At 49.0% G+C, this 14778-nt stretch overlaps 1 protein-coding gene across 5 annotated transcripts in view; it reads left to right on the top strand.

Annotated features, from left to right (window-relative positions):
• Positions 1-14778, top strand: part of SMG6 (SMG6 nonsense mediated mRNA decay factor) — a 189103-nt gene that overhangs the window by 1791 nt on the left and 172534 nt on the right. For 3 of the 5 annotated variants that reach the window (XM_032967687.2, XM_032967688.2, XM_032967691.2), the window contains exons 1-7: positions 1563-1687; positions 4094-5914; positions 7283-7457; positions 8229-8424; positions 9108-9212; positions 10721-10827; positions 12555-12633. In XM_032967687.2, the coding sequence (XP_032823578.2) occupies positions 1618-1687; positions 4094-5914; positions 7283-7457; positions 8229-8424; positions 9108-9212; positions 10721-10827; positions 12555-12633 (2553 nt within the window). In that variant the 5' untranslated portion in view covers positions 1563-1617. The other 2 variants (XM_032967689.2, XM_032967690.2) reach the window with 2 other exon arrangements.

Here is a 14778-nt window from a genome sequence, read left to right on the forward strand (position 1 = left end):
ACTGTTATATAGGAATAACTTCAAATCTAGAATTACTTAGCCATTTGTTGCAGTGTTCGTCAGCATGATAATATTAGAATAGGGTTTCCTCTTTTTTCTGGCAACAAAACAGGTCTTAAGATATTCTTAGCTCTTTCGGTAAAGTCACGTTGTTTCCCTTCAACGTGACTTTACCGAAAGAGCTAAGAATATGAATTACTGCAGTCACGAAAGCTTTAAATCAGGTGTTAAGATGTTAAAACACCAAACTGAAACCTTTTACAGGGAATCATGTCTGCATTAACCACATATACTTGTGCTCCGAATAACATCTTAACACAACTGTTTTGTTGTCAGAAAAAAGGGAAAAACCTATTCTTATATTTTGGCACTGGCAAAGGAGATCCCATGATGTAGCTGCTCACCCCGAGCCCTCATTACCCTGATAGTGGCATTGTCTTTGTGCTGTTCGCCTTTTGGCGTCCTCTGGTCTAACACCGTTTGAGACGAGGCTCGAAAGAAAGCTGTCTCTGGTGCGGGCCAATCAGTTTCAAAGACAATGCATCATATTATCAGTGTTATTTGTTTGCATTCTGACCACAAGTATTGTGGTTAATGCAGACATGATTCCTTGTCAAAGGTTTTAGTTTGGTGTTTTAACATTTTAACACCTGTTTTGTTGCCAGAAAAAAAGGGGAAACCCTATTCTCATATTTTGGTACTGGCAAAGGAGGTATACAAAAAAAGTGTATAACTCACCACATATGAATTCTAAGTTAATCATTTCATTATGACAGTAATATTTTACCGTGATAAGACACCAGGGGGCTCACAATAAGCACAGAGTTCAATGATCAGACGTCACCACAAGGCGGCCCCAGCAGACCAGAGCTCGCGAGTTCAAATCCAACCTCCGTTATTAAAAAATATATAATTTAACTTCATAAATAATCCTATTTACTTAATCATTTGTTGCAGCGTTCATCAGCATGCTAATAATAAATACAAGTATTTACAATGAATGTGCTATAGTATATTTTTTAAAAGTTTATAAGTCTCCACATATGAATTCTAAGTTAATAACTTCAAAATGACATTAATATTTTACCGTGATAAGACACCAGGGGGCTCACAATAAGCACCGCGTGCAATGCTCAGCCCTCGCCACAAGGCGGCGGCAGCAGCAGTCCAGAGGTCGCGAGTTCAAATCCAACCACCGTCATAAAAACATATATATTTAACTTAATAAACAATCTTATGTACTTCGTCATTTGTTGCAATTATGTAGCTCAGGAGCAGCCCTAGTTTATCATTGACGTCGTAGCATTGTAGTTGTTGTGAATGCGTTGTTTATGCTTGTTGTTTTCCCGCCCTCACCCACGTGACGCTACCAGAGGCCCATCCCCCCACCCATCACCCCCCCCTCCATCTCCGTCCCTTCCAATCACAGCCGCTGTTGCTCACTACGCACGCGCGCAACCCCCCCCCCACCCCTCTCGTCCTCCGTCCACTAATGGTAGAGCAAGGCGCGTGTGACGCACACGGATGGGGGTGGGTGGGGAGAGGTGTAGCGGCCAATAGGAGCGCGCCTTGTTCGTCGGCGGAGTGGTCTCCCCCCACACACACACACACACAGCGATGGCGGACGATGTTCGCGTGGTGCGGGTGACGGCGAGGGAACTGTGTCCCGAAGCTTCCGCGCAGCTGGGTAATTGCTAACACCGGCCCCGCTTCGTTACCCCGTTACCACGCACACAATGCCCGGCTCCCCTCACGATTCGTTACCGCGTTAACGACGGCGAAGCGGTGTGAGAGAAACGTGCGCGTCCACCGGGTCCCGTAAACGCGTTACCTTGCATCGCATTGACAACAACATCAACAACAACAACAGTCGCGTGAAGACGTCAACGTTCGGAATTGTGTTGTGTTTGTGTGTGTGTGTCGAGGGAGAGAGATCGTCACGGCAGAGCGACGGCTTTACGGAATGACTACTCTGGAGGTGGTAAGGGGTTTAAGACATTACTAATAGCTGGTCAAGAGGTGGCAATCTGTCACGATCATGCCAGTGTCAAAAGATGTATATTATCAGAGTTTTTGTTGTTGTTTGCATTCTCACCACAAGTTTTTTGTAGTTAACGCAGACATGATTCCTTGCAAAAGGTTTCAGTTTGGTATTTTAACATCTTAACACCACCTGTTTTGTTGCCAGAAAAAGGGGAAAACCTATTCTTATAGTTTGACACTGGCAAAGGAGGTCCCGTGATGTAGATGCTCACCCGAGTCCTCATTACTCTGATAGTGGCATTGTCTTTGTGCTGTTCGCCTTTTGGTGTCCTCTGGTCTAACACCTTTTGAGACTAGGCTCGAAAGAAAGCTGCCTCTGGTGTGGACCAATCAGTTTAAAACACAATGCATATACTAACAGAGTTATGTTTTTTTTTGCATTCCGTCCGCAGGTATTGTGGTCAATGCAAACATGACTCCTTGTATACAAGGTGTCAGTTTTGTTGCCAGATAAAAGGGTAAAAAAACAATGATCTTAACACTTATTTTGTTGCCAGAAAAAGGGGAAAACCTATTCTTAAACCTGTCACGAGTTTACCGAAGGAGTTTTCAGAAATTACTCGGGTAGAAAGTAACGCGTTAGACACTCTGAGGCAGTAACCTGTCGCGAGATTGCTCTGGTATTAACGCGTTAACAAGTGTTCCGAGATAGTAAACCCGTCACGGAATTGCAGTGGTAGTAGCGTGAAAAGATTCCGCGATGTCGGAGCGTGTTAAGAGCTCACTCTGAGGTGGTAGCGTATTCAAAGTTTACTCTGAGGTAGAAAGGCATTCATGGATTGCTCTAAGGTCGTAACAGTCAGTAGGTTACACTGGAACGTAACAGCAGTTTGCACCAGCAGAGTAACGCGTCGCCACATTAGCCTGCACTGAAACGGATCTTGTGCTCCAACTCGCCATGCCGGTAAAAGTCTGAAAAGTCAACAGCAATGGCCGAGTCATAATAATTCAGTGAAACTTCCATTTGAATGTCTTCAGGGTTAGGCGTTAGACCCGGGAAACGACGCATCAGGGAACGCTGTTTTCTGCAATTAAACACTAGCGGTTCGCTCCTCTATAATTCTGTATATCTCTTCCAAGCTTCCATACACACCTCCCTCGTGCTGTGTCTGCTACATTCAATACGTCTATCTCCATGTTGTATATCTGCTTCTGTTGCACCTATAATTGTCCTGTTTCTCTCCCTCGTATCCCCCAGCCCGTCGCCACAGACATCTCCGCACTGCGCCTGCTCACACTTCTCTCTCTCACACCGTCCTCGCCTCCCCAACCACACACATCTATATGTTGGAACATCTGTGAAAAAGAGCTTTATAGCTTGTCGGATTCCTCCGGTATATGTAAATATTCTGATTTTGACATCATACTATCTGTGCACATCTCTGTCTCCCACGCATCTTCTGCACATCACCCAATGAATCTCGTGCATCTCCACAAGACGTCGCTGCTCTTCACGTGGTCTCGCCAATGACGCAATCATAGCGGCCTCATCTGTAGTGACTGTCAGGCCATGTGAAGACACGGGGCGCCTAACCGATCTGAAGCTTTTTGGAGCGCACATAGTGGTTTGGAAAACTTCCGGCAATAAAAGAGTAAAACGTGTGGGAATTCGTACAGTAGGCACAGAACATTTGAAATAAATCGAGGACTTGCATTGGCGCGACGTTAACAATATATTAATTCGGTTTTTGGTACCTTAAAATTAGACGATATACGTAGAAAAGCAAAGAGAACATAACGAGGTTTCAATCTAGGGTCACGTGTTTACATAGGAAAACCTCAGACTCGATACCCTCTTTTAGGATGATTGCCTCATTTGTATGTTTGGCAATACCATTGACACGTGAGAGGAAACAGGAGAAACTGGAGAAAATGCATGCGTATGAGGAGATAACACTCAACACTGCCATCTAATGGCCAACGTGCAGCCACCAACCTACCTGTTGAAGTACCAACCAGGGTCAACCTGGCATAGCTTTATTTATCCGACGAGATGGGCTCGCATTTAGGATGCTTTGGTTGTAGCTCGTGTTGCTTTTTCATTTTCCAGGAGAGTGCGCAGAAGCTCCACGGCAGCGGAAGGAGAACCGGCGCCCGGACATTGCCCTGTACAAGCCACGGGGAGCCCGCGAGCAGGAGAGCCCTGCTGCGAGCACTGAGGAGCGAGCGCGCAGGGAGGATGTGACACGATGTTCCACTGCCAGCAAGCGCAAGGGCCCCACCGAGCAGCCCTTGCGTATGGCGACGGATCGCGGACAGAATTCCTCCGCCGGCAGCACAGATGTCGTGAGCTCGGGCACTCAAGAGATTGACCATAAAAGCTCGGCGAGGCGCGCAAGAGGTCGTGGCGGCGATAAAGCCGCCACTGAGTGCACGGAGAGCGCGGGAGCGGACGGCGGAAGCCGCGCACGCGGAGGGCGGCCTCCATCCCGGGAGGAGGCAGCACAACACGGCAGGAGGCCTGAGAGGCAAATCTACCGCCCCGCTAGGAAGGGGGATCCCCTTCCGGAGTCAAAGTGGGGGCTTGAGGCCCCCGAAAACAAGGCAACAGTAGAGCTGACTGCCACTTTGGAGCGCGTCTGCCTGAGTGGCGACCCAACCGAGGACTCGCACGGGCGACCGAATCCCAGCAAGCAGGACCTTGGTGGTGCTCAGGAGCACAGAGCTGAGAGGAGTGCAGGCAGCGAGGGCGCCACGAAGGGGAGGAGGTCCCGCAGGCGGCGGAAAGAAAATAAGGAGAAAGATTACGAGGGTGAGGGGCTGCTTGCGGAGAACACGCAAGGGGATGTGTCCAGCAGGAGTGATAGTGATATTAAGGCATCCAAAGATGCGCACAAGTGCGATCAGCCAAATGCGGTGAGAAAGGGTACAATGAGGAGGGACGTAAAAAACTCAAGTGGTAAGCCAAGTAGAGGTGAGCGTGGACTCAGTGACCGCTATAGGAGAGCTGCTGATGACAGGACATTTTCTGGCATAGGTAAATCACGCTCAGAAAAAGACACAAATAAGAGAAATGCTCGGCACGAATGCGGTTTTGTGAGTTCGGACCCCGATGAGCAGAGTCAGTCTAAAGCGACATCACGCACGAGGATTCAACCGCCCGTGGCGCCGAGCGCAAAGACCGAGGCCGAGAGGATGGCAGTCGCTCCCGCACGACGTCTGCATGGCCCCCGCCGCCTCAGAGGCTACCACCCGTCTGAGAGCGACAATGGGAAGCGCCGGCGCGGCTTTAGCGACTGCACTTCATCCGACTCGGCAGAGGAGCTCGGACGCAGCGATTTGGAGGCCGAGAAGAGGGATGAGCGCAGTTCTGCGCCGCTCGGCAGCCCCGTTGCCGCAGCCCTCGGTGGTAACTGGCGGCCGGCGTGCCGCGACAGCGAGAACCGCGTGTCCCCGGGGGCCGGCGTGCGGGACGGGCCCCGCGCTCGGGGAGGGGGAGGAATCCTCTTCCTACCTCGCGCCGTGGATGCCGCTAGCGACGCCCCTCTCCCGCCGTGCTCACCGGATCGCGGGACCCACCGCGATGCGGGGAGGGGTCAGCGTGCTTTGAGGGGCCGCGGCGGCGATGCCCGGCGCCTCTGGGACCCACGGAACCCGGAGCGGACCCCGGCGGGAAAAATGAAGGCGCCCGCGCTGCTCTTCCACGACACGGACGAGGATGAAAATGGCTCCCCCTCAGGCCGCGAGGAGCCTAGCATTGCACGCCTTCCTCCCTACCCCACCACATGCTCCCCACTGCACTACCGCCTGCCGGGTCGCGAGCAGCCGTGCACATTCCCCGTGCCGTACGCGTATTCCATGCCCTCATTCCCGGGCATCTCCAACGGCTCCATGATGTACCCCGGTGCCATGGCATGCGGGGTGTTGCCCGGTGAGCTCTCTTGCGGGATTTAGGGCATCCTTATTGTGTGGGACTGCTCACAGCACTGGCTTTAAATGCTCATTTCACGAGAAGGAAACACCAATCTTCAGTCCACTTTTATAGTAAAAAATTAGTGGGTAGGGTACTGGTGAGGTGTGACGCGACACCTATGTGTCTGCTGGTTGTTATATGTGTGTCCGAGAAATGCTACTCGTGTGTTTACTGGTAGGTGTGATGCTATGCCTGTGTATGTAATGCTGTGTTCTTGTGGCACTGTTTCATGTGCATGCTGGGGCATATAATAATGTTTGCACCACTATGCTGTTGTGTAAACTTCCATGCTTTTATGTGATTGTGACTGCTCGTGTATGTGTGTGGTGTTGTGTTGGTATGACGCTGCTCAATTGTGTGTCGGGTTTCAAATTTAACCCAGGTTTGTTTAATACTTCCACTTTTATTTTACCAGGTAAGGCCACTGAGCTATGGAACTCTTTTTCAGAAGTGACCCGGCCACAAGTGATAGCTCAACAAGGTGGCTTATCACATGGAAATTTATAGCAGCCAAATACTCTTAACCGTACATTTTTATTCTGAATGTGGAGGGGAAAAACTGGAGGGCCCGAATAAAAATCCACGCGACCACGGGGAGAGAGAAAGACATGCAAACTCCCAAATATACAGGTGTCTGGGTCGGGATTGAACCTACGACCTCCTGTATACCAGACGAGGTAGTTAAAATCTCACCACCTTGGCACCCTAGGTAAGACCTCAAGAGAACAGGATTAGTTTCATTTGCATAAGTTACCTGGGTCACCAAAATGACAAAAGAAATGGCGTAAATACAAGTATAATAATGGAGTGAATAGAAATCGGAGCAAAAACAAAATGGAATTAGAACCAAAAAAAAACGCTTTAGAGAAGAAATCAAAAAGTGCATCAACATTGATGTTAAGTAAAACACATTTCTTGTCACAATGTTTTTGGCAAATTAATAAAAAAAACATTGATAATATTTGTATTAAGTTACAGAAACATCAAATTGGATTTGAGATGATTATTGCACTCGTATGTAAACACATGACTGCTGGCTTTTGAAGCTGTTGGTGTGTATGTGTGTATCGCTTGCTTGGTGTGATGATACTTTTCTGCATGTGTGCTTGCAATGTTATGTTGGTGTGACCAACACAATTTGACACAGTAGTCAGCCAACCCATGGCTCCTGGGTCTGTCCCATGACCTGTCAGCGAGCCTTCGACACTTCCTGTGGCCTCAAAGTGCACCTGGCTTGCCACAGGCGCCGAGGTGACGTCACCTCCACTTAGTGGCGGCTTTTGCTACTGTTGTTGTTGTGACCGGTCATGTGTCCTGTGCCGCTAGGTGGCTTCTACGGTGGCTACACGGGCATGGTGCCGGCCCTGCCACTGGGCGGTGGCGTGCAGACTGAAATCAAGACACTCCTGAGCGCTGCCACGGCACTGGAGGTTCAACTGACAGCGCTGCTCACATGGGACCGCCTCGAACCTCAGGATCAAGATCTGGCCGAACACTTGCGGTAACGGCGAGCGGATTTTCATTTGAAGTTTTTAGTGGGATCCGGACGTTGCGGCGCGATGTGTGACAGTGCTGTGTCATTGCGGCAGATTATTTTAATCTGCGGTGTGCGGTGATGCCACAGTGAGATGGATGCCATTGGGGCACCTTTCCAATACAGTAAAACCTTGGATTGCGAGTAACTTGGTCTGCGAGTGTTTAGCAAGACGAGCAACATTTTAAAATAAATAATAATTTGATAAACGAGCGAGAGGGTCTTGCAATACGAGCAGTGTATGTATACGCTTTCTCTGCCGTGCGTCACGTGATCACAGCTGATATACAAGTGCTTTGGATTACAAACACTTTTCCGGAACGAATTATGCTCGCAATCCAAGGTTTACTGTAGTTAAAGTGATCCTTTTAAAAGTATTTTACGCAATAATTTGCGCCATTGTAGGGAATGTGAGTAAAAATATATATAATGAAGGATGCCCTTTTAGCATATCTGTCCCCTGCAGATTAAAATGTATTTTTTCTTACACATTTACTTGAATAACGTTTAAGGAAACGTTTTCTCACTCCTCGCATAGGGAGAATGTGAGGTCTGTTTTGGAGGAGGCCAATTCTGGGGTTCGTGCTGTATGCGAGGCGAATTCTTGGGTGGCAGGGGGATGGGACTGATATTTCACGAGCATGGTGAGTTGGCGAGAGGGACGATGGGGCTACCGCGTGAGTTTGTGATTCGAGAGGGCTGCGCTTTTCAGAAATAAACCCTCTTCCTCCCCCGCAGCACTCAGCTGGTGAACATCTACGAGCGCGCGGTGCTGACGGACATAGAGGTGTGCGAGCGTGCCGGCGCCGAGCAGGGCCTCTGGAAGTATGGCTTCTACCAGGCCATCGAGCGCCTGCGCCAGCAGCTACGCGACGCTGCCAGCCACGACGATGCCGAGAGGGTCAATGCACGCCTTCTGGGCATCCTCGACGAAGTGAGCGCTGGCTCGCCTTCCTGCCCAACTGCACGCCCGTCCGCCCATCTGCACGCCCGCCCACCCACCTGCACGCCCGCCCACCCACCTGCACGCCCGCCCACCCACCTGCACGCCCGCCCACCTGCATGCCCGCCCATCTGCGCCCTCCCCCGCCCACCTGCACGCCCGCCCACCTACATGCCCGCCCACCTGCACAACCCGCGTACCTGCATGCCCGCTCACATGCACACCCGTCCATCTGCCCGCCCATCTGCATGCCCGCCCACCTACATGCCCGCCCATCTGCACACTCCCCCGCCCCACCTGCACGCCTGCCCACCGACCTGCACATTCACCTCCCCACCTGCACGCTCACTCACCTGCACATTCACATCCCTGCCTGCACCCTCACCCACCTACCTGTGTACTCACCCCGCCCACCTGCACACCCACCTTCCCCGCAGTCACTCCTCATCCACTGGCATTCTCATCTTCTTACCTATTTACGCACCCACTCACCTGCACCCTCGCTTTCCGGAACCCACCCGTGCTCGTTCACCCATCTGCTCGCCTAGTGAGCGAACCGGGCTGTCTACCTCAACTACAGCTGCGTCCCCCACGACCCTGCACGGCTGTAGCTGAGATATGTGATGATTCACATGCTTAAGTGTGTTTCCCTATGTGCTGCCGACGGTTTTTAGGGCCTGTCGTTCTACGCGGGCTTGCTGCGGAGCCTGCAGGATGTGTACGTCTTCAGTCTGCAGGAACTCGGCGAGGACCCACCCGTTGGTGCCGTCAGTAAAACTGTACGTGGAACGAATAGCACTGAAATTAAAACGTCTAACCCGTTTTGCATTGAGAACTGGGCTCTGCTGGCCCAGTACCAGCCCATTATGAGCACTGAAGGCCATGATCCACTGGGGACATTTTTCAGCAATAGTTGCTTAGTCGTTTTTGCCGCTTTGTAACAATATAATTTAACATAATCTCAACGAATGTGATCGCAGCGCCCCCTAGTGAGCAGTTGGAACTGCAAATTCCAGTCGGATCTCAGACGGATGTCATGTCATTCTTGGTGGCTTCGTTTTGAGTGTAATCTCTGGATGCTGTCGTGTGATGATATGATGGGCCATGATGGTTTATTAGGCCTCTGCACCACTGCGGCAGATTTATTTCGGCTGCACACTGCCGTGATTGGGAACTCAATCCTTTTGCCTGCCAAGTTGGTCACAGTCGCTCATGGTTATTGTGTTGCTGGCAGTAGTTGCCAATAAATATTGCCTGGATGGATCATGGCCATCCCTTTTCCTTCCTTACCTACCTTCCATGGCCAAGGGACGGGTGGGGGAAGCTGGACCTATAATGAATACAAATATTAAAATGTTTCATTCTACGTGACTTTACCGAAAGAACCAAAGAAGATGAATCCTTGCAGTCACGAAAGCTTTAAATCGAAAATTTAAATGTCCTTTACCTTTTTTATTCATCCAGACATATGCTGAAAAATAGGTAATCACTTTATGGACAATTGACTTGCTTTGGAAGTTGGAATTGTGGTCTGGGATTTGTGTAGTAGTAGACCTCATGGACTCATTTCTTAGTGTTGATAACTCTGTTATTTATGATTTTAGTTTTGGTGCCATTTATTAATTTGTTTATTCTTATTTTGCTTGGTAGTAGGGTTTTCATTTGCTTGGCATGTATGTGTTGGGCTTGTTTTGTGCCATAGCCAAACGCGTATGTGGGATTTGGTCCTTATATATAATTAATGCACAGCGTTGTGGGATGCTGTTGGCATGAATGACACTATATAAAATGAAAGTATTATTGAGGCTCTTTTCCAGGAGAGTCTGGCGTTAAGGTTCTGGATTAATTCCATTCATGAGTGTTTTGCATATGCATGGGAGCCTCCGTACCTAAACAAAACCCATGCTTACAAAAGGGTAACACATTCAAGGCCTCGCGTGGATTCAAGAATCCCTTGCTGTGTTGACATTTGCCGGCTATTGTACTGCTGTTTGGCTCTTCGTATGTATTCTTGCATTCATTTGCATTGTTCCCATGTTACCGTGTGTGTCTCTGTTCTTGATCACCTTGTTAAACATTCTGTGTCACGTGTTGCTCTTTGTTGGGGAAGTGTGGTGACCAATTCAACGAGTGGCTCAAATATTCATTATTTACGCGACAGACAGGTGTGAACCCAGGGGTGTTGAAGTGTGGTGGTGGTGGTTAGGGGTTGCTTGCAGGCCCAACATGTTAACAAGGAGAGTTGGAGATTAATGCATTTTGTGTGTTTCTGCGTGTGTGCGAGCAGGTGAAATATGCATTGATCAGCGCTCAGAGGTGCATGATCTGCTTAGGAGACATTGCTCGCTATAAGGAGCAGTACAACGATACCAACAATTATGGCAAGGCCAGAAGGTGAGGTTCAGAGGTTTCAGAGTCTCAGCGTCCCATTTGACATGTGCCTGCGACGCTTCACTTTCACTGTAAGGCCTTGCTTGCTCACAAGCTGACACATCCGTGGACAATGCTCTATCAAGAGAACAGGTGTAAATGTCACTAACACCGAGTTTAACACGACCGCGCGGCATTTAATGAAAACTTATCGGCGGCGGGTATGTGGGGTTTATTGAGTTACGCGGGTTACTCCGTCAGGCTGTGTGGCAATGACGTGTCTGTACGTCCTTATGGGTTGTGCTCATCAGCGTCACTGACACCACATGTCTGCTCATTTGTTTATGCTACTGCACAATGTCTTCAGCTAAGTTTGTATTTGGAAGCTTTTTCAATCTCAATTGTGACGGCAAGGTGGATGTTTTAGATTTATTCTGTTTCGCGTATTTGTTTGATCGTCAGACGGCCGCATATTCCAGCCGTCATTGCACACACCACTACAGGCGCTTTTTCCTCGAATTCACCATGGCTCCCTGCAGCAGAAGAGCTCTAGAACCCTGTCACCTCTGAAGTGTATAGTAAGGACCCTGGTACATTGCTGCCCACAAGAGTAGGCTTCATGCAACCTACCTATTTAGTAGGCCATATTTATCAAAACATAATCGTCCACGATCTATCCACTACACGATGAAGGCATCCCAAACCCAGCGCCTTTCATCAACGACTTATGAAGCAACAATCCTCATAGATCCAGCACACGAGCTGATTTTATTGTTCCATGTCGATAATGGACATCCATTTGTGGGTATGTTTACCTCCTTTGGCTGCTACTATGACGTAAATCTCAACCACTGCCATCATATTTCCCGCCCCTCCGATTAGCATGGTTGGCTACATACGGTGCGAAATAAGTTCCATGCACAGAACATGCCCTGCCCAAGCTTTCACGGTCAATATATTGTATCTTGACCTCTGTATGTATTCCTAAGCCCACGTGTTCCTCTTGCCATCTCCTCTAGCCATTCCAAGCATGCACCTCTCCATGCTTCATTGTACCATTGACTTTCTCATCTTACTAATCACTGATTCATATCGTACAGGCACATTGGTATGTTCCCTTTCATGAAGTTCAATTTTCCAGTCTCATTGCATTTTTTGTTATTTTGATCCATCTTTAATAACTGCCCTAGGCTTACACTGATGTGTTTTCCAGTTCTGCCCCTCTCACAGATATCCTTAATTGTTTAGTGAATTTGTTGTGCATAATTTAAATATTTCTCGTGTTTATTGTTAGCCCCACTTGGCATCTTTCAGTATTTCATATTTCGATAATTATTTCCATTGGGTATTATAATCATGAAATCATCAGAAAATTTGAGACGTAATATTTTCCCAGTGTATATTTATGCCTTTATTTCTCCAGTCAAATTTCCATAAGCCGTCTTCTACTGTTGCTGTGAATTATTGTAAGATTGTGTCTCATTATATCCTCTCCTTTTGATGCATATATTTGTACTTTTTCCGTCAACATGAAGTGCGGCTGTAAACGGTTTATCTAATTTGTCAAATGTATCCTTCAAATCAATTGCACAACAAAAATGTTCCCTCTACAAAACGTACGGTCATCCAGAGCTCGCTTGAAACGGGGAACAATTGATATCGCCGTGTCCTCAGCTGGTAGCGCACGTATGGAGTCGAGTTGGCGAGTGGCGCTGTCGCTCGTGCTGAGAGCTCTTTTGCGCATCCCGCAGCTGGTACCTCAAGGCCCAGAAGATCGCGCCGAAGAATGGGAGGCCTTATAACCAGCTGGCCATTCTCGCCATATACACGGTGAGGCGACGCGTCTGTCTGTGCCCCGTCAGCGCCCGTTGGTGGGCGCTCGTGGAGTAGCGACTGCCGACTTGCGTTGCTAACACTAAACAGTCCTCTGATAGGGAATCCTCTTGTCAGTACAGGTTTAGTAGCTTTTACCTGCATGCCTGTATCCGTTCATGCATTGTTTAGTTTGCAGGTTTTTTTGCTCTCGAGGTCATTGTGACCTTTTCAATCAGTCATCGCAGTTTTTTTTTCCCGCGCAGATTGGCACTTTCAGATCTATTGTGGAAAGATGAGAGGTCATATTGGGAACACGGAAATATTTACCATCAATCACTCGGTCACTTGCATTCACCTATAGCAGTGTGTTCTATAAATAATCCTTGACTGAAGTAAAAAAAAATCCCCACTGGGAGAAGCTAAATAATGTGTGTTTCAAATGTGTTGCCTTTGTGGGCCCACAGAGGCAGGACAAAGCCAGGGTTGGGCGTACACTAATTTAGACAAATGTGACGCAGTCGGGTTTTCAGGGGTACTGAGAGCATAACATTGGGAGCATATTGTGTGGGTTGAAGTAGTGTGTGCGTGTTCAATTAACCAGCATGCACAGTGGGTCTCGAATACAATCATTTTAACAGTCGGCGGTCAATTTACGGCCGTGGCAAAGCGAGCGTTCTCGGCGCAGGTGTGGATAGCTTGTTAATTTATTTACTGAACATATCTTAGCGGGATGACTCCGCAGGGATGGTGCGAGGTGCCGCTAGCGAGGGTGCGCTGCCGGTGTGTGTCTCTGTCGCGCAGGCAAGCTTTTGTTTCGTGATACGAGCGAACGCGTGAAACGGGCGGTGCCACGAATGCACGCACGTGCAGCGCCTCCGGAGCGAAATCGCACAACTACTGTTAAACGCGACGTAATTTTTTGTGAGCTGCGTGTAATTGCGGGCGTCTCCTCGACTCATTAAAGTTGCATTATAAAATGTGGGGTAAGGAATCATTGACTTTCCGTCACATTTAGTCACACGTTCAAACAGACATTATTAAGGTAATAAACCATTTAACTGCTGCGTTGCCTGTCAGCTGAAAGGAATTTATGGTAATTTGCTTCGTCAGTCTTAGCAAAATATGCAGCATCGCAGCTTGGGTACTGCTCTACGTGCGGATCATATTCCTTTGTTGAAGGCTTGATGTGTTGAAGCAAGAATGCACTTGTGTTGAACGTGTTAGCTTTATTTTAAACATCTGTATAGGGAGTGAGGTTTCCTATTGAAGTCATCTGTTTTTTTTCTTCTTAGAGAGAATTTTAAAATGTCACCCATATTGGCTCGTGGCAGGATTGTGATAAAATGAGCACCACCTGGTGAGGCTGTACGGCTCCACAAGTCAACATTTTAGTTGTCATATGGAAATGTCTGCTCCCTGTCTATAAGAATGCGGAAATGTCACCACTGACTCGGGACCACCAATGGACATTAGCACCACACAGTTCTCATTGAGCAGTTGCATAATTAAAAAAATGATCATGATAGTATGGCTGATAAGAATGTTGGCAGCCGTCATTGGAATCATGAAAGCTTCACTCTCAGTTGGGAATGTTTATGAGAGAGTCTACACTCGTGTGGGATTTACTACGCCGTGCGTCCCCCTCCCCGGGGAGGCCAGTAACGCCTTGTCAGCGTCGAGCTGATGCTGTGATTTTTTAAAAACGGGCGTTTCGCGTGCCTTGATAAATGTGGCATGGCGTGCCCCGTTGGGACTCGGGCCGTGTCGGTTCCTGGGCAGCGTGCGACACGGTGCCGGCTGCCTCGTTTGCGATGCTCGGAGTTGGGGGGCGAGGGGCGGTGGGTGGGGGGGTGTAGCTCTGCCGTGCCCGCACATGCGTGAGCGGCGCGCGTGAAACCCGCTGTCGTCTCTGTAAGCGGCGGCACTTGATTAAGCTCTCCCATGAGACGACGCGAGACTTGGAGCCCGGCCAAGGCCGACCTTTCAGCAGCCCGCACGCCACGCGGGGTGACGAGTGGAGCAGGTGATAACGCGCGCGAGTGCGCGTGCTGCCCCCCCCCGTCTTCTCCCACGCCTGCTGGCACCGCTTGTTGAACCCTGCAACCCGGTTGATTGTGTTATCTGCAACGGTGTTGACGATTGTGCTGAGAAGATGCGAAG

This window comes from Petromyzon marinus, chromosome 38, assembly GCF_048934315.1.
Source record: "Petromyzon marinus isolate PM22_M1 ecotype Great Lakes invasive population chromosome 38, UKy_Petmar_22M1.pri1.0, whole genome shotgun sequence".
NCBI classification, from domain to species: domain Eukaryota; kingdom Metazoa; phylum Chordata; class Hyperoartia; order Petromyzontiformes; family Petromyzontidae; genus Petromyzon; species Petromyzon marinus.